Source organism: Peromyscus californicus, unplaced genomic scaffold (assembly GCF_007827085.1).
Source record: "Peromyscus californicus insignis strain IS unplaced genomic scaffold, ASM782708v3 Scaffold_4__1_contigs__length_199733344, whole genome shotgun sequence".
Lineage (NCBI taxonomy): Eukaryota > Metazoa > Chordata > Mammalia > Rodentia > Cricetidae > Peromyscus > Peromyscus californicus.
The window spans coordinates 69,146,615-69,174,241 of NW_026294562.1; the positions used below are offsets into that span (position 1 = coordinate 69,146,615).

The 27,627-nt window shown below is 43.3% G+C and overlaps 1 protein-coding gene across 2 annotated transcripts in view; it reads left to right on the top strand.

Annotated features, from left to right (window-relative positions):
- Adam12 (ADAM metallopeptidase domain 12) overlaps positions 1–27,627 on the top strand; it is a 327,810-nt gene that overhangs the window by 49,297 nt on the left and 250,886 nt on the right. For both annotated transcript variants that reach the window (XM_052711869.1, XM_052711870.1), the window contains exon 2: positions 1,442–1,539. In XM_052711869.1, the coding sequence (XP_052567829.1) occupies positions 1,442–1,539 (98 nt within the window). The remainder of the gene's footprint in view (positions 1–1,441; positions 1,540–27,627) is intronic.

The window sequence follows — 27,627 nt, forward strand, 5'->3', positions numbered from 1 at the left end:
TCAGCTCACTTCCTCTTTTTTACCGAATCTGGAACTCCAGGCATAGCAAGGAGCCACCGACTTTAGGGTCATCCCACATCAGTTAACCCAATTATAAACTCTCTCAGACATGCCCAGAAGCTTCTCTCATAGGTGATGATACTATCTCTGGCTAGAAGTAATGAGTATTCATCATCGCAAGTGCCTTTGCCCTCCTCCCCTCCTTACCTGACCTGTGCCCATGATCCTTTTCTCCCTTTCCCAACATGGCTGAGGGACCCAGTTCATTCCTCTGCCTCTGGCCATGTTCATGACTTTTCACCCCTTGTTGCTCAACAACCAGGCGTTTAGAATGCTTGAGACCAGCTTTTGAGAATGTTCTGGAAAGGCTACACGAGACAGTTAATGTTCCAGTAGTAATCCTTTTGTAACCTGACTATAACTGCAGACTTCCACATCCAGAATGATAAAACGGTGTGGATTTAGAAGTATTAAGGGAATTGTAAAATGTCTAGGATTAAAATTTCAATACCGTTTGTGCCCCATAAATATGAAGTCTTTAGTAACTTGAAACTGTGCTATTATGACTCAGGTCTGCAAATCATGGATTCTGGCTGAAGAAATGGGAATAACACGTGGGGGAATCTGGTCCCATCCCTCACCTCCAGGCCCATGCTGTGGGCCCACCGAATAGCAAGGGTGTGACCTCATAGGCGAACAAGTCCAGAGAAATCACCATGCTGGTTATGAAAACGATACACCCTCCAGAAGAGAAAAAATGTTATTCTTTCCATTGGGTTTGCTTATGGAAATGGGGCCGAATTGAACCTGTGGCCTCCACAGACCTGTCAGACTCCACAGACAAGACCCCAAGAAACAAGGGCGTAGGATAGCTTTTCGAATGACTTTATTGAAAAAAATGAAAATAAATCAGTCTAGTTAGTCTGAACTGGAAAATTAATTTTATCTATAGAATCACTTACCAAAGCATATAAAATTAGACTTCCTAAGTGTCCAGAAGGGACTTGGCCTTGTGTCTAACAGATTCACAGAGACTTAAGTAAATGACTTTAGTCTTAATACAGCTAAAGCCTTGGGACGTTTAATACAGAGCTGATCTGAAGTATAGCACTAATTTATCATTTTAAAAAGTCATTGCATGCGTGCTTCAGTGGCTAATTGAAGGACTGAATTATACACTTTGCCTGAACTAATAATCCAACATGGATTACCCAACTGGAAGGGAAAAAACTTCAATTTGTCATCTTTAAGGTACAATATTTTAATGTTGAGATTGACAGAATTCATTTGTTTTTAATGCTTGCGAAGAGTTGATGGATTCTAGCATTTCCCTGGACTCGCTCAACTTCCACATCTTTTCACTGCGTCATTTTTGTTATAAGCTTCTGATGCCAAATTCCTCGCCCAGAATGAAAACCCAGCTGCTTCTCTTTTGATTCAGGGGTGAATTTATGGGACCAGAGAGGAGCTTATGAAGTGGCCAGAGCCTCCATTCTGAGCAAGGACCCTGGAATCCCAGGACAGAGCTTCCCGGCAAAGGTCAGCTATCTGTCTGTCTGTCTGTCTGTTTGTTTGTTTGTTTGTTTCATTTGTTCCTTTTCACCCTCAACTTTGAGACAGCAGAAGTTTCAAAACCATGTTGACCAAACTGGTAGTCTGCTCATGTTTTGTCTTTATGCATTCAATGCAAACTTTGTTCCTTTGAAATGAGAGCTCCATCTCACAGAAGATAAACTGAGTCCAGCTCTGGTGGTCCAGCTCTAAAAAGAGACTCAGCAATGTTAGCGTCTACAAACATTGATTTGAGGATTCGGTGGAGAGATGGCTTGTTAGTGAAGATCCTCTGCTGCTCTTGCAGAGTATCTGGGTTCGGTTCCTAGCATTCATATTAGGCAGCTCACAATCATCCATGACTCTAGTTGTGTGGGTCTGGCATTTTCTTCTGGCTTCCATGAATACCAGCCATGAAAATGGTGTACATACATACACACAAGGAAACATTCATATGCATACAACAGTACATTCATACAATAGTAATCTTTAAAAAATTATCTGAGGGGTGCTGAGAATGTAGCTTAGTGGTGGGGCATTTATCTAGCCTGCATGAAGCCCTGGGTTCAATTCCAAAGCCTGAAAAATAATATTCCTATCAAACACCAAAGACTGCATTACCATACACATAATTTCTGCATTCAGTTTATTTGAATGACAACTATTTTTTTTGTATTCATGTTAATCTAATAAACACTTTTCCCCAATTGATTGTTAATAGAAATTCTTTCATACAACTTAAAAAATTCACCAAGTCTTAATACACTCTAAACCGTGTTTACTTTTGACATGTTTGATTTGCACCTTCTGTGATGTACCATAGATAATTGGAATTTTGCCAATTAATACTTTGGTGCATTTCATCTGCCAAGCACACATGACTTTTTAAAATTTCAGAATACGTAGTGACAGAAGATGATGAAATCCATAGAAACCTGAGTCCTTTGGAGAGATCACTCTGATGGCTTTGTCCTGGTGTTCTGTGCAAGTATTTTTAGATCATTTTTTTCATGATAGAAAACAGATTTTTTAAAAGACCAGTCAAGACTGTAGAAATCCCATGTAGCTTTCCAGAATGGTCACCGGGCCCCTCTGTGTGGGGACAGATGGGATGATTTATATCCTCCATTTATCTCCTGGAGAGCCTGCATTTGAAACTGTTTTAGGAGAGGTTAGTGGTTTGGCCTAGGGAGCCAAATGCCCAATCTGAATCAGGGGGGAAAATCTGTTTTAAAGAAGTGGTCCCAAATTGTCTATGTTGGAGGACAAGGAAGCATGGCGGTACTGATGCTGTTTCCTAGGAGAAAAACTTGATAGTAAAGAAACTCCCATCATGCTATTTATCAGTCATATTAGGATATGATGGATGCAGAAAAAGAGAGCTATACTACTTAACAAAGAATATATGTATACTAAAATAGTTACAGGCTCTGGGTTGGCGAGATGGTTCAGTGGGTAAAGGTGCTTGCTGCCAAGCTTGGTGATCTGAGCTCAATCTGCAGGACCCATGTGGTGGAAAGATAGAACCAATTCTTTCAAGTTGTCTTTTTACCTCTACACACATGCACATAAACACAGAGAGAGGCACACACATAGGTGCACACACAAGACATATACACACACCGGCACACACACACATGTGCACACACATACGATAGGTTTCTGGATGATAGAGAACACAATAGAGAGTTTCCCTGGGGGTAGATTTGCCAGAATCAGTGTTTCCATTGAATTTTAGATCAACAGTGAAGGTTGTTGTTTTGTTTGTTTGTTTGTTTGTTTGTTTTTAGTATAAATAAACTCTATATAATGTTTGGGACATATTTGTCCTAAGAAGGTCTTCGTGTCCCAATGTGGTTCAACGGAAGTGCAGGTCTGCCTGGGTATCTGGTGTTTTCAGTGTCAGCACTGCATGGGGGAACTAGTGCAACAAGCCCCCAAGCTGATGGCTCACCACCAGTGTCAGCCAGTTCTGTTCTGCTCTGGCTTCTGGCCTTGGCTTCATCTTTCCTGTCCATTGACCATCTGGCAGGTGCTGTGAGGCATATATGAGGAGAAAGTGGTCCATCACTGCTGACCAAGCCTCTGTATTATGAGATAGTCTGTACCACCAGAAAACGAGGATGCACCGTTACTGTTTGGACCAGTTCCTAACTCCTGTGGGATCCCACTCCAGAAGTGGAACCATAAGGGAGATGGGCTAAAGTAGATTGCATTCAAGTGACTCCATAGTACTGGCATTATTTAAGAGAATAGGAACAAAGGTGATTTGGTGAATGCCAGCTTGCTTAGTGTTTTTATGCCACAGGGCACCCCCCCCATCTCAACACACAACGGTGACATTAGCATTATGGGACCACAGTTGCAACACATGTTCACATGGGTAACTGGCAAAACCTTCCATGAATAAAGTACACATAGATGGTCTATTAATGTGGTACCCTTGGAATTTTCCATGCAATGGACACATCTATTTGATCTGGTTAGTGTCTGCAATTGTGTATTTGCCCCTTTTATCAGTAGCAGTCAAGATCTAACCTCGAAACTATATCAACACAGTGACCCTCCACACCGTCTTCTCCTGGTAAAGTATTTATAAATGCCTATTGTATTTCAGAAATAGATTTCCACTTTCCTTCCCCACCCCCACTTTCTGTGACTTGGCTGGTTTTTAAAAGTACACCTCATGCCCTGGACATTGGACACATGGTCAACAAAGGAGGCAGCAAGTCTTTGCCCCCTGCACTTTACATTCCAGTGAGGGACATGCAAATATAAAAAAAAAATCCATGTTGTCACTCAGAAGAAAACTACACTCTTTTCTAGGGATCCATGGGGGAAATACATTGTGGTAGAAATGCCAGGAAAGGCTTTTATAAGATAAAGAAGATTTCTACCTTTTCCATTGAGTTCCACAGAGCTAGGGTGTGAACAGTTGATATTCAAGGAAAAGGAAGAAGCTGAATTTATAACAAGCACACTGCGCATGCTGGGCATACACCATCTCACACTTGGGTCACCAGTGGTAAGAAAGTTGGAGCATCATCAAGGAAAAGAGAGAGGAAGTGGTGAGAACTGGTCAGACTGGGGAGAACTGTCAGGGAGTGGCAGGGTGTCTTCCAGAGACTCCCTGTGTCTGGGCTCTGGCTACATAGGAGGAGGAGCTGCCACCATGGACATCCTTGAGGAGGAAGGGTCCCTGTTTGATATGGTTTCCCCACATCATTAATTTGCCATGTTCGCTGGCTCTCAGTTTGCATGTGTGTTAGAACTGCCTGGAAGTGTATTGTCAGTGATCTTTCCCTTTTACCTTAGGTCCCAGGCATGTTCCTTTTGATTATTGCCCTTGCATTCCTCAGTGGTGTAGCCAGTGGTACATTGCCCCCACTTAAGCAAATAGCACCTCCATCCACGCTCACGCAGGCTCCTCTAATTAAGAGTAGTGGATCACACACAAAAAGGGGCATAAAAGTAGGAAGACTTGGAAGGAAGAAGAGATTCGGTGTGAGAGGGAAGGAGACAGAACAGTGGTTCTCAACTTGTGGGGGGTGATGACCCCTTTGATGGTCGAACTACCTTTTCGCAGTGGTTACATATCAGATATAATGCATATTAGATATTTACATTACAATTTAGAACAATAGCAAAATTATAGTTATGAAGTAGCAACAAAATAATTTTATGGTTGGGCTCACCACAGCATGAGGACTGTATTAAAAGGTCGAAGCATTAGGAAGGTTGAGAACCACTACAAGAGAAGGTAATGAGGGGTCTTCAACCAAAGAACCAAACATTTATAACAGTATAGAAGAATACATTTTAAATGCCTTTGGAGGATTTTTGTTTTGTTTTGTTTGTTTTTCCAGACAGGGTTTCTCTGTGTTGTTTTGGTGCCTGTTCTGGATCTCCCTCTGTAGACCAGGCTGGCCTCGAACTCACAGAGATCTGCCTAGCTCTGCCTCCTGAGTGCTGGGATTAAAGGCATTTGATACTGTCACCTGGCTCCTTTGGAGGATGTTAATGAGAATATAAGGTTTAGAAGTTTGGAAGACACATTGAGACTATATGTAGAGCTGAAGTGTTGGTCAATGAGACCAGTGACTAAGACAGAGATGCAGTTGGGGACACCCTCCTTGTTCCCATCTTTCTTGTCATGAGCTGTCACTGCTGCTGATGATTTGAAAGGGTGGAGGGGGAGGAAAGGACATGGCCTCACTAGAGTTAGGGACCATCCAGCCTTCTGTTGGTGAGCTGGTTGGCATTGCCTATGACATGGCATTATCTCGTCACTCTCCCTCCTCTTGGGGGCATTGGAAGAATGAGATAGAACAATGGCTTTCAAAGGACTCTGGGGCTGGGCCATTACTGTGCAAATGTAAAGTAATACTGGGAGTTTAAAGTGTCTTTGGGGACCCATCTCCAATTTCATGTCTTGGAAAAGTCAAGCTGAGAACCAGGGAAGACATGTCACATTGATGGAGCGTGAGATGGTCTCGGTGGAACTCAGCCTCTGAATGCTCCAGGAAATGTCCAATTTCCAGCTTTCTCACATCACAAGGAAATTATGGAAATTGTACGTGAAATGAAAAATAAGAGGCCAAAGGATTAGAAGGGGAGCCCAGAGCTTCCTTAGCAGATGGTAGGTCTCAAATATCAAGCTACGACTCATTACAATGGTGGAGGCATATTCTGTTCCAACAGATGCACTTACCACTTTCCAAGCCCAGAAAACTGAGGCCAGCTCTTGTGTCAAGTGGCTGCTCCCAACTGTCCCTTCATAACCATTTTCTGAGGAGGGTGGCTCACGTCCTCTGGCCCTCCCTCTCCTGTGCCCTCCTCCTCTTGTGGGTAGCAGTTTCTTATATTTCATCAGAAGCACCTTTCCAAAGCTTATGTGGCCTCGAAAGCCAATGCATGCCTCCCTCCTCCCTGCTTGTCTCAACCCTGACTTACTCTCCTGTAAAAGCCTTCTTTTGGATCTCAAAGCCCATTCTTTCTTGGTTGTTCTCAAGCTTAATATTTATTATTACTGTCATTGTTATTATTATCAGTGGGTGGGACATGAGTATGAAGGTCCAAGGACAACTTTGGAAAACTGGTTTTCTCCTTTCACTGTGGGATCTGAGATACAAGGACAAGTGTGACCTCTTCTGCTCTGCAGAAGCAGAACTTACCATGGACTGGGACAAGCTGGAGTATACTCGATGGCATGTGATTTTTCAAGGTTAACTTCTTTTAGAATGGACTGATAATTACTGAGACGTGGCAGTGGTAGCACAAGCATTCCTGTGAAGCCCGGGCTCAGTTTCCCCTGCCATTCACATTTATGTTGATGTGATATGTTTGTAAGAATCAGTGAGAGCATGTGTGTCTACATCCTTCCTCAGCCTGGAAGCTTTTATTGGAAGAGAGATTGAGGTCACTTAAAAGAACATGAAAATTCTAAAAAAGACCAGGGGTGGGGGAGACTCTAAAATTCTACTTTCAGCTGAAGAGCTTATTTCCCCAAAAGTGATGTGAGGCATGTCCGTGTCACTCTAGTAATTTCACATCACATGAAGGAGGAAGATCCATCACCTGTGTTCTCCAAAGTCAAAACATACAACCAATGAGGGTGATTCTTCATAGTTGCTTGGTCAACAATTGTGAGGTCAATATAGGTGTTTGGAGGCAACCAAAATTTCAAGGTCACCTTTTGGGAAGTGCTCTAGTCTTCCTTCTAAAAGTGAGACACATTTTCAAATCTACCACAAGAATGTCCACAGGAAAGTCTGTCAAGTCGTGTTAAAAGTAATGGCTAGATTGGAACTAGAGCTGGCCTAAAATGTCTGAGGCCCCACAATTTGGTCCCCGGCACCAGGAAGAATAAAACCCAGCACATAGGACCATTGAGTGACCACAACTCGTGTCAGGGTAAAAGACTCATGTATTCGGTACTTTTTGTCACTCTGACAAAATGCCATGACCAAAAGTGACTGATGGGAAGAGTTTATTTTGGCTTTGATTCCAGTGAGAGAATTCATAATAGTGGAGGAGGCATAACAGTAGGAGCAGGACGCTGAGAGATGACATCCTCAACCACAAAGAGAAAACAGAGAGAACTGAAATTGCAGTGAGGCTATGAATCCTCAAAACACACCCCAAGGATGTTCTGCCTCCAGCAAGACTATACCTCCTAAAATTTCCCTAACATCCTCAAATAGCTCCACCATCTGCAGACCAAGTCTTCAAACACCTGAGCTTGTGGGGGACATTATTTGTCCAAACCACAAGGCCCACATGCAAAGACTTTGTTTTACATTGATTTCATGTGCCTTTTTGATAATGTCCCCATGAACATCTATCATGAGTTCTTGGTGGTATACCTCCATGCTTTCTACTGCATTGTCATGATCGTCTGAATAAAGAGAAAAACTAAATTATTTAAAATTAAAAATGTATCCCTCTCTAACAAGGGAAAATGACTGCAAAGAAGTTAGAATTTTCTGGGTTGTATAGAGATTTTTAGGGCCACATGTATTGAAATATCTAAGAGTTTCCTTCACTACCTGAAGTTTTGCCTTTTGGAGGCAGTCTTCAGGCCCATTGAGCATGCACCTTAGATTCCACATGTAAAAAGAAATGCATCTTTCCCAAGATGACGTGTATTTACAGAATCTGCTCATTTGAGATTTGGGGCAGTAAGAAGTTGATCATGGCACAGTGCACCCAATGATTCCCCTTGATAGATTTATGAATGTAAGTGTTCGTATCAGGACAGTTTTAGATTTACCAAAGATGCAGATAAATTACATAATTTCTGTATGTCTCGTGCCCAGTCCCTTATTGTTAACATCTGACATTACTGCACTTAGAACAGCTATTAAACCACATCAATAGATCTTTCTTGACTGACTCCAACCTTATTCAGCCTTCCTTAGTTCCCCCCTGATATTATTTCCTCCAAGAAGCCTATTCTGGATCCTTCCATTAGCCACATTTCCCCAAGACTTCCCTTGTTGGTGGTCATTTCATGCCTTTGCTTGTTTGGGATGACCTTGACAGTCTCTAGGATGCCAGAGGATTTGTAATCTAGACTATGCCTCAACTGGGATTGTCTGATGCTTTTCTCTGGGTGGGACAGGGCTTTGCAGAGAAGAACATGGAGGGAAAGTCTCACTCTCCCTACATCATATCAGGGCCACACTTCAGAATGACACAGTGCTAGTGGTGTTGACCAATGTCTCTTCAGCCTTCCTCGCTATCAAGTCCTTTCTTTTCCCTGTTACCCAGTACTATTAAATCACTACACACCTGCTTCTAAGGAGGGGGAGGGATGCTGCTGCCTTTCCTTGAAGGACAAATAGGTACTTACACAGCCTTAATGTTTTTATGCTTCAGAGATTTTTGATTTTCCCTATTTTTCTCTGTATTTGACCATTTGTTTATGACAATATGGATTTCATAGATATTTATCTTGTACTTCAGATTGAGATACAGTGCTCTGGCTTATCTTGTTGTTCAATTTGATCCTGCTTTGACCACTGAAATTTCCTTTAATTGGTTCGTGTGTCCTAGTGACATATAGTCGTGTGTGTGTGTGTGTGTGTGTGTGTGTGTGTGTATGTGTGTCCATACATATATGTTCTTTGCAGATTTTAAAATAGCAAATTCCAAATGCTAGTTCATGGCTGAGGCATACCACTTGTAGAAATGGTGTGGGAGCATCTGGTTTTGTTTTGCTGTACCTGTAGAGGTCTGTTTCTAGCCATCAGTTCTTGAGACCCAAGCACAACCATTAAGTTTTTCTCCTGAACAAGCTGTTTGTCAAAGTTAACTTCCGGTTCTCAGCATTTGACCTGGTTCTGGCACTTGGCATTCCTTGCGATGACCTGGGCCTCAGCACTGCCTTTCTGCTAATTACTTGAAATTAATTTGACCTTTTTCTAAAAGAGGCACGCAGGAAGACTTTATTGAGCTGGCATAATCAATTTCTCATCATTTCCCCTCAGCAGAGCCTCTCAGGGTCTTCCTTTTGCTTGACCCACTAATTTCCCCAGCACATAATTTAAAGGTTTGGTCATGAACTCAAAACAGAGCCAGTGAGAACCAGAGCTAAGGAGGCCAGGGTTGTGGGTCATGGCGGTGAGGATTACTTGTCTCCATGGGAACAATTCCTGGCTCAGTTCCTTGACCTTACCTAACAGGTTTTCTCCCTGGGAGAACTACTCAGCATCTACTCCCCACATATGGTCCCAATGACAAACCAAAATTCAAGTTTTCTCCCTGGAGGACTACTCAATATCTATCCTCCCCCCCCTCAACCCCCGCCAATAAAGTCCCAATGATAAACCAAGTCAACGATAAACCATTTGATTCTTTAAATGCCTGTGTCTGTCATTGGACAAATGTGTTTGGAAGATGAGACCTGTAAGAGTTTTTTTATGTTTTCCACCCAATAACACCTCCTCAGGCATGTCCATGAACAACCATGGACATGGTTAATAACACCTCCTCAGGCACGTCCATAGACAACCATGGACATGGTTAATAACACCTCCTCAGGCACGTCCATAGACAACCATGCAAACTGAATGTCATACAATTCAGGGTATGGCAGAGGGTAGGAAGCATTTGAACTCCAGAGTCAAATGGTACAAAACCAGCTCAGCTTCTTGGGGAGAGGGGGGTTGCCCCTGCCTAGCAACCAGGTTCCAGTCAGCAGAGTTCTGTTATAAAAATCTTTTAAAGAGAAAGCATGCCAATTGAAGATGATCCAGTGTTTTTTCCCAGAGTTCTTCCAGTATGTTCATTTAATTGGCATTTCAGAACTTCTGTGCTGCTTGCTCAGACAGGAACTCTGAGACTGACAGCCTCCTCCCACAGTGCAAAAAATATGAAAGAACTAAAGGCCATCCTGGGAAGATAATGCTGTCATAACTCCTTTAAAATCCAGCACCTTCCTTTGTAGCTCAAAACAAGACTGCTGGGGCCCATCATTTGGGGGCCTGCAGATTCAGCTGATAGGATGTGTTTGCTTGCCAGGTCAATGGCTGGCTTTAGTGTTCTTTGACGCCTTGAGGACTGTAAGTAGACTGGCTGTGAATGCATCAGCTCTCTGGGAACTGCAGTCCACCAGGCCCCGCCTACCAATATGTATGTCTTCATGCACAGGGGCACTGATAGTGCCTGCCCATGCTGTCAGCTTCACAGTTTAGCTGCTTGAGAAGTTAGGAACCTTGGTTCTCTAGACCCCTAGGCTTACTCGTAGTCTTAAAGGAGGAGAGAGGGGCAGTGTTTTGAGGTCTGCCTTCATGGAGTCCTAGAGGCTTTCTTTTTTAGCCTGCTGTTTCATTGGCAGGTGCTGAGCCTAGTCTGGTTCAGTCTGGAAGCTTCTAAGGGGAAACACTTGGATTGGGTACACACTCTGGACACCCTGGAGTTTCCAGGACCAAATGCATAGCATATTTTGATTTTCATGGCACATCTGTCAGTTGCCCAGATGGGGTTAAGAGCAGCTGACTGTTGGGATGAACAGGAAGGAATCCCGCAGACACAGAGGAAATGTCAAATGCTAGTGATAGACGGGAACCAGAGGCAAGCCTTTGGCCCTAGCAGGCATGATGAGGAAAGGGCTGGCAGACAAAGCTGGCAGGACAGGAAATGAGTTGGAGAAACTTTAAAGATGTCTTCCTATAAAATAAACGTCCAGAAGTGGTAAAAATGCATGCCTTTAGTTAAGTCCACATGCCTTAAGACAACACATATACATTATTATTTTTTTTTCAGGGAAACCTTACCCATTACAAAGGCCCATATTTTCAAATTCCCCAAATGTCAGCTCACATAGAATTGGCCTATTATGCTCATTAACCTCAGAGGCAACTCCTTGCAAGAAATTCCTAGAGCTATGACAACAAGTTAATTTAGCTGTTTTATTTGAAGCAGCTAAGACTGGAGCAGGGCCTCAGCACTTCCCTGCTCTCTGTTTCTGGTTTGAATGAGAAGGACATTCAATTATACATCCCCACTTCTCTGCAGTCAGAGGCAGCCACAGAGGCCTGCTCTCCCCTCCTCAGCCAGTGAGGGTAATAGCAGGCTCTGTGAACTGTGCTTGAATACAAGCTGTAGCTCTCTTCTTGTTCATTATTTTTATTTTTGTGTTGTCTATGTGTGTGTTCATGTGTATAGGGGTATATGTAAGTGTATACAGGTGAGTATTCGTGTGTGTGTGTGTGTGTGTGTGTGTGTGTGTGTGTGTGTGTGTGTTCATGTGGAGGCCAGAGAATAAGTTCAGGTGTCATTTCTCGGTCATGAGCAACATTTTTTGTTGTTACTGTGTTATTGTAGAGACAGGGTCTGTCTCTGGCTTGGAGCTTGCCAGCAGGGGTAAGGTGGCTGGCCAGTGAGCCGCAGGGATTGTCCTGTCTCTGTCTCCCCAGCACCGTGACTGTAAATGTGTGCCACCATACTTGACATTTTTTTTTGGCATGGGTTCTGGGGATCAAACTCAGTTGCTAGTGCTTCCAAGGTAGCACTCTACCACTGAGCTATCTCTACAGCCCTCTGTTGATTTTTCTAAGTAATTGTTATTCCTACTATAGATAAGACACTCTCAGCACTTGAGTTCCAAGTGAGTGAGGCATTTTCAAATGAAGCATGGTCTTGGGTACCATGCTGTGGAGGTGGAATTCCATATAGAAGGCAACTGAAGGTCACTGAAGATTTAAGAGTAGGCACATGACATTTAGGAACTCTATTTTTGAGGAGGTTTGAAAAGAGCATCATTGGAAGTAGAATGGGTGCTTAGATAACTTTTTTTTCCTTGAAAATGCCCATTATGTCTCTCCCAGTTGACTCAGTTATATCTTATTTATGAATGGATCATGGTCCCCAAAATGTGTTCCCAATGAGAAACAGTTCAGGAACCCAGAGCCTCATGAGGTGGTGTTCACTCAGCAGCTGGGGGTGTCCTGTAGCCCTAAGGCTTACCCTACTCTACTCCCTCTGCTTGGAACCCCCCTTTGGATCCACTTCAAGTTATGTCCTGCCCCCACGAACCCCAGTGCCTGCTGCTTGCCCTCTCCTGGGCAACATGTCTCTTTTCCAGGAACTACACCAACTTCTCTCCCCACATTCTTTATATTCTGTTCCCTCATTCTTGCTGTATTCTCCCTCTGCCTTTCAACCACAATCCTAAGACGCTTCCACAAAGTTGGTGGTTTCCTCTCCTCTCCTCTCCTCTCTTCTGATTCTCACCTCATACTTTGCCTTTGGTCCAGAAGAACCCTGGAGTCTGTCCCCTGAATGAATCAGTTTCTAACCTTGCCTATGAGCCTGTTTATCATCACCCCATTCATCACATGATGGAAAAGACCCTTCACATCTTGGCCCAGACCCCTCCTTCCCTTCCCCACTGTCTCACTGAAGCAGATGGCTACTCAGTTCCAAGTCCATGGCTCTGATTGCTCTTTCTTTGATCTCCCACACTCTGCCTTACCTTTCTTTAGCCTGTCTGTATCCTGGTTAAATGTCTGCTTTCTCAAAAGAACTTTCCATCCCAAGAGGAGGGAGACATGTGTTCTTCATTCCCCAGTCTTCCTCAGAGCCCACCCTATTAAAGCTGGTGTGATACAGGCTTCCTTCCTCCACATGTACACAAGCATGTGCACTTACACACACACATACACACAGACACTCACACACATCTACACATGCACGCACGCAAGCACGCATGTATGTACACTTACTATTCTTAGAGTATGTATTTACAAGGAGCAATTGTCTCTTCTCAAGTATGTTCTTTTTCCATCTCAACCTCAGTTACACTTCTGAATGTATTTGGAAAATATGGATAGAACGTAAGTTTTCTTGGAAAATACAAGATGTCCAGAGAAATTTGACTTTCAGAGAAACAGTATTTTTAGTACAAATGTGGTATGTGTGATGAGGGCTCAGGACCCTTTGAGAGAGTGTCCAAGGGGACTCAGTACTCAAGGATCACTAAGTACCAAGCTCAGAGGAAGCTCAGAGTGGCTTCCTTTGACCACTAATGAAGACTATTATCCCTAAGACCCCCCCCCCCCCATTTTCTCCTTTGCTGTGATCTGCTGTGGGATGTTCTGTATGGCAAATGTGTTGCTCTGATTGGTCAATAAATAAAACACTGATTGGCCAGTGGCTAGGCAGGAAGTATAAGCGGGACTAACAGAGAGGAGAAAAGAAAGAACAGGAAGGCAGAGAGAGACACTGCCAGCCGTCACCATGACAAGCAGCATGTGAAGATGCCGGTAAGCCATGAGCCACGTGGCAAGGTATAGATTTATAGAAATGGATTAGTTTAAGATATAAGAACAGTTAGCAAGAAGCCTGCCATGGCCATACAGTTTGTAAGCAATATAAGTCTCTGTGTTTACTTGGTTGGGTCTGAGCGGCTGTGGGACTGGCGAGTGATAGAGATTTGTCCTGACTGTGGGTCAGGCAGGAAAACTCTAGCTACAGTGATCCATGACATCACCTTACAAAGTTGATGCTCAGAAACTCTCTATCATCCTCCTCAGGATGCACATTTTCATATCTTGTCCCAGTTACATCAAATGTGAGATGGTACTGTTTTCCTAGTATATGCTACTCTGTATTATAGATTTTCTCCTTTTATTTGTGAGGAAGATACTTCCCTCTTCCCGCTGGTAATGACAGTACCACCCTAAGTGGTGATTTACAGCGAAAGCAGTATAAGGGTGTCTTGGCATGGATGCCCTGTGCTCTTTACTGTTGCTTCTGTACCTGTCTACTTCTCTCTCCCACACAAGCAGACACACATAACATAAGATAAAGGAACAAACCTTTTAAAATACAGGGGGAAAATGAAAATATTTAGTGATCAAATAAAGGGATTAAGTTTTCTCTCCAATAGATTCAACTATGAAAAGAATGTTTCCAGGTTGAACAAAAGCGATTCCAGATGGATATGCAGGACAACAGGAAGACCACGAGGAAGCCAGTATGCTGGCAAATGCAATCATATTGATACATTAAAACAACAATAACAAGATGCTTAGGGATTTGCTTTAAAACAACAATAACAAGATGCTTAGAGGTTTGCAACATATGGAAATGAGATATATATGAGCCCTGGGAAGGAAGGAAAAAGGCGGTTAAACTGTTGTAATTGTGTTGCTTGTTGAAGGCAGTAAAGAGGCTAGCATAAGATGCAGTAATGTTTCCCATGCTTATTTTAATCTCTCAGATAAGCACCAAGTGGATAATGTAACCATGTATATGAAGCTATCACAAAAGTACGATGAATAATAGCTTTTTTTTAAAAAAAAAAAGAAGAAGAAGAAAATGTCTTGGCTTTAATCCCAGCACTCAAGGAAGAAGCAGGCAGATCTCTTTGAGTTTTTGTCCAGCCTGGCTATACAGTGAGATCCTGTCTTTAAAGAAAGAAAGAATAAAGTCCAAATAGACAAAAAAAATAAGCAAAATGTAGACTGAGTCCTGAATCTGCCAATCACTTCAGTGAAATTTCATGAACTACTTTAAAGCAAAAAAATTGGGGATGAAATTAAAACACCAAATTTCCTGTGTGTGATTTATAAGACATGTACTTTATATATCAAAATATAGTTGAAATACATGTGAAATATGTCAATAGCTAAAGAAATTTCTATAGAAAACAGTGAAAGGATGGATAGATATGCATGTATACATATATATATATGGGTGTGTATATAGGTAGGCAGAAAGATAGATGCTAACTTTAGGATCTGATCACTTCTGTCTTAGTTATGGTTTCTATTGCTGTGAAGAGACATCATGACCATGGCAACTGTTATAAATGAAAGCATTTAATTGGTGCTGGTTTACAGTTTCAGAGGTTTAGTCCATTATCTTCATTGCGGGGAGTATGGCAGCATGCAGGCAGACATGAGAGCTGAGATTTCTACATCTGGATCCAAAGGCAGCAGCAGGAAGAAAGAGAGAGCGCCACTGGGCCTGATTTGAACTTCTGAAACCTCAAAGCCCAACCCCAGTGACACACTTCCTCCAAGAAGGCCACGCCTCCCCAAACAAAGCCACACCTCCTAATCCCTCTCAAATAGTGCTGCTCTCTAATAACCAAGAATTCAAATACATGAGCCTATGGGGGCCATTCCTATTCAAACCACCATGAGATGTCTAACATTATTAATTGTAACAGATTCAATATAACAACTTTGATTAGAGAAAATGAGGGTAATCCATAAAGAAAACAGGCCAGTTAACCTGGTCACAATTCTATTCACAATAATCTTCAATCTCAAGTGTTTTTTAAAAAACACTTTTTAAAAAAGTCTTTATAAAACTTTCATAAAATTTGTGGAACTAAAAGGAGGGACAAACAAACTAAACAGGCTCTTAGTAGAGATTTCTGTTAGATAATAGCTTCACATAATAATAATAATAATAATAATAATAATAATAATAATAATAATAATAATACTTTAGATTTGGTGTACCATGTTAATGAGTGTAAGTAACTGTAGCTATCATTCTTCTATGTTCCAAGTGGGAACATCACTTTGGGAAACAATTTAGAAATATCTTAGAAAGCTCAACACATATTTTCTATGTGCAAGTGAGTATTTTTCTAAGCAAAATAAACATGTCTAATGCATCATGAAAAATAGATGAATGATGTCATGGCAGCTTCATCATTGGAGGAAGTATGGCTGAGGAAGGCTTCTGAACTTCCAAAATAGCCCTTTCAGTTGCAGATTACTGTCAATTCTAACCACTATGGTGGGAGAATTTTAGAGTACTTTCAGCCTGGAATCGTGGCCTGTTCATACAATGGTCAGTATGATAGGTCACCATGACAGTGGTCTCACAGTCAGGAAATGCAAACTCTTTGTCACGAATCGAGAAATCAAGCCACTATGGTTGTTCATGGTCACTGGTTCACAGTGACACCAACATTGAACACATCTTTTCTTCCTTGTCCTCTGGCCTCGCAGAGCAAGGTTGTGCTCAAAGCACAATGCCTTCTAATGTAAGGCTTTTTTGATGGCCCAAAACAGCCTTCCTTGAAAAATGGCCCCTTGCACACTATTAGAGCTCTCTTCCCTGTCTTCTTTCTCATTGGATCTCAGCAACTATTTAGCTATTCCCACTGATCACGCAGGACTAACTTAGCAGGAGGGAAATGACCACTAAGCCTGGAAGAGCTGTGCAGGTCTGTCTGTGCTTTGCCCATGAGATGACAGCTGCAAGGACACAGCTGTTGTTACCTTAGTGACACAGCTCAGCAGAAGCAACTATAGCAAACACCCAAAGGATGGTGACCTCAAATGACAAATGGGGATGTCCCAACCTACTTGTGTAAAGAAATTTCTGCTTACTGAAACAGATGGGGTCACACTGCATGCAGAGAAACACTAACTTCAGGGGCAGGGCTGAGTTGGGAAGAATATTTATCTAACATCCTGAAGCCCTGGGTTCAATTCCTAGTACCCCATAAACCCAGACATTGTGCTGTGTGCCTGTAATCCCAGCACTCAGAAAGTGGAGTCAATAGGACCAGAAGTTCAAGACCACCCTGAGCTGTGTGATAAGTTCAAGGCCAGCCTGGGCTACACAAGACTCTTGTCTCAGAAACAGCAACATAAACATTAATCTCTCATTTGTTACAGTGATTAACACATCAGACATCAAAAGAATTGCATTAGCCCTGTGTCTTCCTTTCCCAGGATGGGTGTGCTGGCAGGCATCCGGACTCCTGCTCTGTTCTATTCTTAGCTTACAGTCTTCTCTCCTTCATGTCCAGACCAATCCCCACCCATGCTTTTATTCTCCTCTGGAAGTCACCTCTTTTCCGGCATCATTCCCTCTGTGCCCAAGTAGTAGACATTAGATGTAAGGAGTTTACTGTGTTGAGAGCACAACCGCACAACCGCACATGGTCCGGCCTCGCCGTGTGAGGATGCAGTCTGTGACAGTCTAGGAGCCCAGCCCTTTTCTTTCTAAATGTTCTTTTCCAGCAGTGGGCTATAATTCAGGGTATTGAAGTGTCATTTTTGAGAACAACTGAGTATAAATCATCTTGTCTGATGTTTATGGAGATCACTTCAGGCTCTTAGTCCCCTCCTTCCCTTTCCACCCTTCTGTACCTCACACCCCCTCCTACTCATTATCTAAGCATCCTCGCTCTAAGCAAGGGGTGAATTCTTTCCATCTCTCCATGTTCTTTCTTCTCATGATCATTTGTTTTGCTGAAACCCATTTATCATATTCAAAATATCATAAAAGACCAATTACTTTCTTTTTTTAAAAAAAAAAATGCTGATTCTCCACTTTCCGTTCAAACTCCTTGAGCTCACTCACAAAAGGAAGAGACCGAGACTGCATCTGTGGTTGCCGCAGGGATGAACTAGTGAGAGAAGGAAGGTCTAAAGGCTGAGGGGTTCGCTTGTAGAGTTTGGCACCAGAATGTAATGAACAGCATGGACTGGTCAGAGCAGAGTGGGGGTGAGTGTAGAGTTTAAGGAACAATAAGAGAATTAAGCCAAATGATTATTTGACTTAAGCACCGGAGTTGGATAGTCCCAGGAATCCCTGTGGAGAACACACTACAGATTGTTGCTTCTCCAGAGAATGTTGAAACTTTAGATAAGCTCAGGATGTTTTTGTACATGATTTGGAACTGAAAATTTCTCTTAAGTGGCTCAAGCTGTCCCATGGTCATGATGCATGCTACCCATACATGTTCCTTTCATTTGAAAAGGATTAAGTGATTAGGCCCCTATCACAGAGAACAAACTCTGATTCTAGGAGGCAGAGGGTGAACTGTGTCTTCAAGTCAGGGGGAACACAGAGGATCTTGCAAGCAACAATGTCTGCATCTTGGTGGGAGGAGAGTGGACAATATGGTGTTCGTCTTCTGTGTATTTCTCAGGGGACTCATAATGCTCCATGTCTTCCCTTGGCTCAGAATTAAGAACAACCTTGATGACTGTCCTCGAGGCTCTTGCCAACTCGTCACACCCTACAAGTTGTGATCTCATATAAACATACCCCTTCCTCTAAGAAATCCACCAGCCAGCTCCACTAACCATCATTCTGCCATTCAGGTTCCTCATCCTGGCTCCTAGTTTTTTCACATTCAACCCAGAAACCCGAAGATTTTCATTCCCTCCCACTGACACACCCCACTATCCCTTTCTATGAGACCTGAAGACGAATCCCTTTCAGATCAAGTGCATCTCATGTCATTAACGTAAGAACATTCAACCTGACATGTGTTGAATGTCTTTATAGTTTGGCATGTTCCTCCCCCACTCAAAGGTGGTCTTCCAAACTGCATAACACATCTGTTTGCACATGTAAATAAAACAGCAAGAATGGAAGCCATGAAAGCTGGAGTGCACTTAGCACTCACTGAGTTATAGACCATCTGGTTGAACGCAGCTGTTTAAGAAGGGAACTGAAGCTGGAGTTCACCCAACATGGCACCATTAACATTTGGGTTGGATCATTCTTTGTGAATAGCAGGTAGGGCCTTGCTGGCTTTGTAGGCTATCCAGCTGTATGATAGTTAGCTTTAATTATAAATTTGACTCAAGCTAGAATCACTTGGGGAGAGAGTCTTAGTGAAGGATTGTTCATGTTGGGTTGGCCCGTGGTGATGGCTGTGGGGAATTGTCTTCATTAAATTAATTGATATAGGAAGATCCAGTCCACTGTAGGCAACACCATCCTGTAGGCAGGGAGTCCAGAACTGTGTAAAAGTGGAAAGAGCAGGTCCTGTTAGAGGCACAGGGTTTTAAGAACCCAGCCCAGCCTGAGGTGTGTGTGGGGTGGGGAGATGGGAAGAGCATCAACAGTATCATTTCTTAGCAGGTTCTGGATCCTCAGCCCTGCAAGTCTGCTGAAAGGACTACCAAGGTTTATAACCTCTCAGCTACCCCCTCCAAGCTGTACAGATGCCTTCAGTAGAACAGTCATCCCCACATTCTGGGCTCAACATGAGCTTTTTTTCTCAAGCTGGATCATAGTCCTATAGACCTTTATTACTGTATAAATTCTCCATTGCTTTCAAACATCATTTTAAAATGCCCCTCCCATCTTCTCCAGCTGTTTTCAAGGTGAGAAGGGGGAAGGTTCAAATAGCTAATAGTTATGATCATCCTCCAACCATCCGTTTAAAGCAATGAGCATACCTTACTTTCCTGCTTGTTTTAGTAACCATCCCCTGCGTGGGAAGGCACATACAGGTGTGTTCCAACTGTTCACTATGAATGAGGCCAAGTATCTTGCAGCTCCTATCTCTGCATGCTCCGGGTTATATCCCCTAGATGAATTCTTAAGAGTGGAATTGTTGACTCAAAGCCGTGTGCATTTCTAAGGAATATGATAACAGTTTCCAGATTGCCTCGTGGAAGGCTGGGCCAGTTCACACTTCTACCAGCTGTGCATGGAAATTCCTGTTTCTTGGCTTCCCACCAACACTGGCGTTTCATACTTTAATAAATCTGGCATGGCCCTGGGCAGCTACCAGGTTGGCTACAGTGTTAAGAGCTCTCAATAGTTTGACCCTGTGGGTCACAACTCACAGGATAAATCTGTAGGCCAAGTGACAAGGTCTGGGGGTCAATAGAAAGCCTGTGTGCAGATCAAGTTGGGGACATCTGAGACAATAGCAGTTCCTAGGAAACGGCGGATCACAGCGGCTGAGCCAGTGCTCTCCGGGACTGAATTATAGACCCAGAGGGCACAGGTCAAAGGGGAAGGGTTTTCCTGAACTCTGCATTGGGTGGCTCATGTCAGAACTCATCTAAGTGTTGCTACATTGTAAGGAGAACCATGCATGTCTGACTGACTTCTTGAGCCTGTGTAGACTGATGGTCAGACGGTCCCAGACCCCAGTGAAAGCAGCTGAAGGGATGAAACGGGGCCCCACAGATGGGTTTGGAGAAAGATCACTTTTCTTATTAACTACATATCAAAAGAAATTAAAATAAGAAACAAGGCATTGTACACCAAACAAAAATATTTTCAACCTGAACTTGGTTCCCAGCAACTCCCACACAGTGGGAGGGGCATGTCTGTTCTTCTCCAGGTCCAGTCCTTCAAGACCTCAGCTGCTAGAAACTGATGGGTCAAGGAGAGAAAGTGTGCAGGTACAGAATTTATCTTTGTGTGTGTGTGTGTGTGTGTGTTTGTGTGTGTGTGCGCGCGCGTGCATGCGTATGTGGATGTTTGCAAGTACATGTGTGCATTTATGTATGTGTGTTTGCACACATGAGTGTATATGTGAATACATGTATGTATACATGCGCATGCAAGCAAATGCACATACATGTGTGTACATATATATGTGTGTGCATAAATGTCTAGGTTTGTATGGATATGTATGTATATGTGCATATGTATGTATGTATATGAATCTATTCATGTGTATGCACATGCATACATATATATGTGCATATATGTGTATATGCATGTGTATGCATGTGAATATATATGTGTGCATATACATGTATGTGTTTACACATGCACATGTATGGTATGCTTGCATGTGTGTATGTGTGTGTTTGTATGCTTAGATATATGTGTGCATAACTGAATATGTGTGTGCATGCATGAATATGTGTGTGTCTTTGCTGTTCAACACTTCATCACCACACATCTTTTCTCATCTCCCGCCCACGCTATGTCCATTATTTGTTTTCTTTGTTTTGTCTTGGTTTTCTTTATTAGCAGCATCTTTCTAGGGTAGGTGAAGAATTTCAACCCTGTTCAGGTGGATTGGCGGCAAGGAGGTGTGGGTTCCTGCTGGGAAGGTGGGAGTCCTGAGCACCTTCCACAGTGTTCCCAGCTCCCTTTTCTTATTCAGGTAACTTCAGTCAACAGTTCAGGCATGATTCTTAGGAGTGATTCCTCTCAATCCTGCCAGGAGAAGAGAAATAAGTACATGGTTTTGTGCATTTTGTGATAAGGTACTGTGGCTTGCTGTAAACTGGAAACTGGATTCTATGTAAGAATAGGAGTGTTGTTATCAGACAAAAGGAACGGAGGCAGGGCCAGGACAAACGTCCACTGTGAGTCCCCAAGAGTGCTGCTGTGTGCCAGTCTTCACCTAACAGTGACATGAGTGGTGTCCTTAACGACCCAGCTCATGGACCAAGTCCACGATGAGGAATTGGAGCTTAGATCAGCCGACAATGATGATGTCCCTCTGGCAGTCGGTGATGGAGCTTGAGTTTGGTCCTAGTTAGTCTGGGGAGAGGAAGAGTTTGTTGTGGAAAGATGAGCTCTGGTTTCCTGTGAAGCTGTTGGTGTGTTTTCTGCACCACTTCACCCTCAAGGAACTGGCAGGAGGGTCTTGGATTTGAACTAGATGGCTGAGTAGCAGGTTCTGTGCATCCTGTCCCAGCAAAGACTGTAGGCAAGGCCCTTCCTCAGACACCAGGGAAGCATACACACGCGCTTTTGCTTATACAGAATATCTCCGAGTAAGCCATCCGGAAACATTGATTCTTACAAAGAAAAGATTTTTTTTTAACAGACATCCTATCTCTAGGAAATAATGGAATTTTGGTTTTCATCGGTTACAAACCTTATTGGTTCATTATAAATTATGCAGTTGCATACTCAGTCCATCTGTCAGCTGACTTGTCCTCTCTTTATCCTGCTCTCAACTCAACGTTGCTTAGTTTTGTCATCCAGTTAAACTGACTATCTAATATATGGGCTTTTGTGAGGTCATTCATAGGAATGGAGTCACTCTTCCCTTCTCTCCAGAGGCTGGGGAGAGAATCCTGAACATGCTGACCTTCCTCCCAAAGCAAAGACATGTGCAGCCATGGCTGTGATCTCTGTCTCCCACCCACCTCCACCCAGCTTGTATCATGTTGGTCCATGTCCTAGAGTCCTCACAGTGACCTCATCACTGCTGCCTCATTTCCACTCCCATGGTCCATTTTCAAATTGTTCACTCCAGGAAGGCTCCAAACAGACTAAGGTCTTGGTAAGCACTAAGTGTAATCAAGCCCCACCCCCATCCAGGCTTTGTCTTTCTGTTTTGTTCTGAAAATGATCTATGTTAATGGTGAATTTAAATATCTAATTTGTCAGTGCAGTAACAGCAACTTACCATGTAACTAATAAAGCCATATTTCTAGTCTAAGATATTCTGATGATTCTGAACTTTGTAGCCAAGATCAAGATTGGTATCAGGGTAAACCATGCACTTAGCATGATGTGGAGATCTATCATGGGAACATTTGATGAAGAAATAAAGGGATATTTCATAATGGATTGATGGCAGAAGTCCCCAAAGCCTTGGGTGTGAGGAGGTATGAGTTTTAAATACTGAAGCATTGTGCTTGCTGCTGAAAATGCCATAGGACAGGGCTTTCAGGACACGTGTCCAGCCCAGGAGAGGAAGGGGGCCTAAAGACCTGAGGGAGAGGGCCTTCTGCACAAAGAACCAAGTCCCCATATGTAACTGGCCTTTGAAGGTATGTCAGTGTTTTAACAGGAAGAGTTGAATCCCACTTTTCATTTAGTGACAGATGTTATGGAAGGGCTTCTCTGTCCCAGGACTTAGCTGGGGTGGAGCTAGAACTCTCTGCCCATAAAGAAGACTGGAAGATTCTCCAGCCTAGGGAAGTGAGAGACCACGTGACGATCTCATACCTAGAAGGGCTGAACCCTGTACTCTTCCTGAGTCTTAATCCTCAGGGCTGAGCCTGGGACTGCATCCACTCCCCACACCTATCCCGTTTTCCCAATTCCAGAGGTTCTCCTCTGCCAGCATCAGCCTGCACCCTCTCTCCTCATCTTCTGGTTCCTTTTCCCTCCCTATTCAGAAGCTCAACTACTCAAGAAATAGTGCAATAGGCAAGCAAAGGGCAAAGCTGGTGACAGACGTCCTGCTGCGTGTCTGAGCATCATGACATGGGAGCTCTCTTCACAAGGTCTGTATGAAGCTTGGGGTGTGGGTTTTCATGGCGCAGCTGGAATGGGTTTACAAAAACTTAGCAATTAGCCGTAATCCTGTTTGTAATAGAAGTTGTTTGCACTTAGCTTTGCTGAGTCCACAGCCACTTGGCAGTGCCACTGTGATCGATAGCGGTTCTCTTGAAAGGGCTTCTTATATTCTGCTAATGTTTATTTGAAAGCAATTGCAGTGATGCTTGGTAAATGACTCTCGGTCAACACGAGAGAGGTGCATTCTCTCTAGAAGACAGCTTGCGTGCAAACAAACTAGCAACTTAAGCTATTAACTTCCTCTGAGTGACAGTTTTGAAATGGTGTTGCTGAGGGGAAAACAAAGCAGAGTGTGAATGTTTCCAGACATCAAATTAGTTAGATAAATGAACTTTGAATGGGAAACCAAGCTTTCTGGTTAATACACACAATGCATGCTGTGTTTTTTTGTAAGGCCGTTCCAGAAGGCAATTCTGTGCTAGACTATAATATTTTTAATACCGTGATTGTATTTGCACACCATAGGAAGTATTACCTTTAAGCTATTTCAAACCAAGGTGAAATTTAGTGATGGATGTTGTACTTTATCCACACAAGGTTTTTATTCGCTTCTGTCTGCTTCGGTGATGGCGTTCTCATACAGATTACTTAAAATCGTCTTCCCATGTGGAAGAAAGGAGAAAGATAATTTGTTTCCAGCCATCAATCCAGGATTGGCCTGAAGCCTGACTCATAAATAGACCCTCAATTAATAAACATATAACATCGCTTTATGAAAATTTAAAGAAAAACAATTTACGATAGCCATTTAGAACTAAATACAAAAAGCTTGTAAAAAGAGCTTCATCTGGATAAACTGCAATAAATAATAAGTGAACTGGTGTCTCTTGGCTGTCTTTCTGGGAAGTCGCAGTTCCGTTTGCTGTTGGGTTTCTATGGGGAAGGCGCATTCCCATTTCATCAAGCAGGATGGTTTACACATAGGCATTTTACCCCTCAGGTCCTACTTCAATCTTCTTCACAATGTCAGTTTTGAATGCCTCTGTAAAAAGTGGCCTTGACTTCGGTGGTTTAAAACAGTGTCTGTTTCTTATCTCCCAGTTCACTGGTCTCAAGTCTAGTGAGTGGGGTGAGGCTTGACTCCAGATCCCAACAAGATAAAGAAGGCAGCTCAGCTAGCCAGCATCTTAGGAGATACAAAGGCAGGATCCATTTCTGCTCCTTAGAGGGGTGGCAGAATCTGTTCTTTGTGGCTTAGGGACAAAGTCTGTAATTTTTTTCTCCATCTTCAAAGTGAGCAAGGCCAGGCTGGGGAGACGGTTCAATCTGTAAATTACTTATTCTGCAAGCATGAGTTTGCTTCTTGGTTCCTGTGGGGAGGCACAGCAGCGGAGCTGGAGGCAGCTGGATATGTTGCACCCACAGTCAGGAGGCAGAGAGCCATGAAAGCTTGTGCTCATCTCACTTGCTCCTTGTATACAGTCCCTAGCCCAGGGAAGAGTGCTGCCCACTGTGGATCCTTGCCATCTCAATGACCTTATTGGTAACCCCACACAGGCATGTGTAGTGGTACATACTTATAATTTAAGTACGGGGGAGGTAAAACCAAGTGGGTCCTTGGGCTTGCTGGCCAGCTAGCCTGGCCTAATCAGTGAGCTCTAGGCCAACAAAGAGATACTGTCTCAAAAAACAAGGTGGAAGGCACCTTGGGAATTACACCAAGGTTCACTTTCGGCGTCCACAGGGACATGTATACATTTCACAAATACCTGCACAGACATAACTCACACTCATAAACACACACTTGAATGCACACACATACTGCTTTTAAAGATCCTTGTGACTCAACTAAACATCCTAGGATAACCTCTCCACCCCAAGGTCCTTTCTCCTAATCACCTTCACAACCCTGTTTATCACCCGAGCTGAGTTATTCCTGGTTCCTTGGAATGATATATGAACAAGGAAAGCGTGTTATCTTCATTCTTCTATTGAGGAAACTAAGTCTTTATGGCGTTAACAACTGATCTATGGATAACCATCTTGTTAGAGCCCCTCCCCCTGTGTCTCCTCTTAAATGGAAACATCATGCTTTTCAAGAGAGCATGAACTAGTTCTTGGTTCTGTTACTGTAGTTTTGTGGTTGGATATGGGGAAGTTGTTCTGTGATCTTAATAACTTTCCATCTAGCAGACTCCTGGAAGGCAGGCAGATGCTCAGCTACCTTCCTCTGGACGTTTGGAGGAAGTTTGAGGTTCCTAAGCCAGAATTGGATCCTGACACCAAGCCAGGCCTTCTGCACGTGATGATACTTCTCATGAAGGACCCTCATTTACAGAGGAACCAAGAGGCTGGTACTTCCTGTGTGCCTCCAGGTGCTTTGCCTGTGGGCTTGGGTTACAGGGGTACCATAGGCCCCTCAGGGAATAGCTGATGAAAGTTTCCCAACTCAGACATTGTCCTCTCATGTTCCTGAGTCATGGGCAGGTGGCTACTTGGGAGAGTAAGTCTGTCTCCTCCTACCTCCTAAAGAGATGCCTAAAGGCAAGAGGAGGGACAAGGATAGACAGGACTGAGGACCTGCTGTCATTGCTGGGAAGCTGTCAGCTAGACCCAGTTGGAGGCAAACTTTAGCAGGCTGATGATAGCTCACAGTCCCATCCCCCGGCTACCTGTCACTAAGCTATCCTGTCTCCCAACGATCATGTCATTAAAGTGTACAGCAATGAAGTCATTACCTCACCACACAGTCTTATATATGGGCTACCATGTTGCCATAACATCCCCAAGCCATCATGTCACCACCCAGTCTGGTGACTAGTTATCATGTCCCCATGAGGTCCAAAATCTAAAAGCATTAGGAGACAGGCCTCTGGGGAGAGGAATTTTATGAAATCCCTGTGCCAATCTCTCTCTAGCAGTGCCCCATTAAAAAATAAATGAAAACACAAATGAATGTATGTACTAGAAGAGGCAGAGCCAGGCAGAGAGTACACAGGTTTGCTAAGGTGATCATGACCAGGCCAATGGCCAACGGGCCACACAGAGAGAAACTAGGGAGGACATTTTAACATTAGACTCTAGAACACTGCCTAAATCTATAAAAATCTCAATTATTTGTTACAAATGTAAGTGTTCATTAATTCCATAATCAGAAACTTCAGTGGATCAAGAACTGGGGCAGGGTGGGCGTGTCAAGAGGAACTAAAGCCCTACCTGGGCCAGAGGAGGGTAGGATTTTACTTTCTCTGACATACACATACACATACACCTACACCTACACCTACACCTACACCTACACCTACACCTACACCTACACCTACACCTACACCTACACCTACACCTACACCTACACCTACACCTACACCTACACATACACATACACATACACATACACTCTCCAGAGGAAGAAGTGAGCTGAAAAGCCATAGTGTGTCGTAGGCCACAAAATGATGTGAGAGGGATTTCCCAGTATAATTAATGAACCCAGTATTAGAAAGTTAAAAATAAAAACAAAAACAAAACCTCATTTCATATGTGTGTGTGTGTGTGTGTGTGTGTGTGTGTGTGTGTGTGTGTGTGTGTGTGTGTGTTGGTAGGTATCTAACTCAGGGCCTTATACACGCTAGACAAGTACTCTACCCCTGAGCAGCAATCCCAGGCCCTTATGTATCCACCAAAAGGAGCTTTTACTGTGGAGAGTTTGTGCTCTGTTCACAGCTGGACACATGGCTTGCTAACACCAATTTTCCACTGCAAAAATGAAGATCACCAACGCATGGATAAAAATCACCATCACCTACATAATAACCAATAGGCCTGAGCCAGGGCCTCCCGTGATGGTGCTATGGAGCCTTAAGTCCTCACTGTGCTGTTTCATTCAGTTTTGTCTTCTCCACATTCCACGGTGTTACATCTTGCAGGCTGTAGAGCTAACGTGCTAATATTAAAGTGGTAATCAAGATGCCTCTAAATATTCATAGCAATAAATGCCTCCCTTGTGCCCCATGAATGCCAAGGCTGCAGTCTGAAGCATTTATTTAGTGCTGGAGAGGGACTTGGTTATTCCCGAGTTCCCTTGAATGCAGTATTTTAATATTGTTGTTATGCCTGAAAACTGAG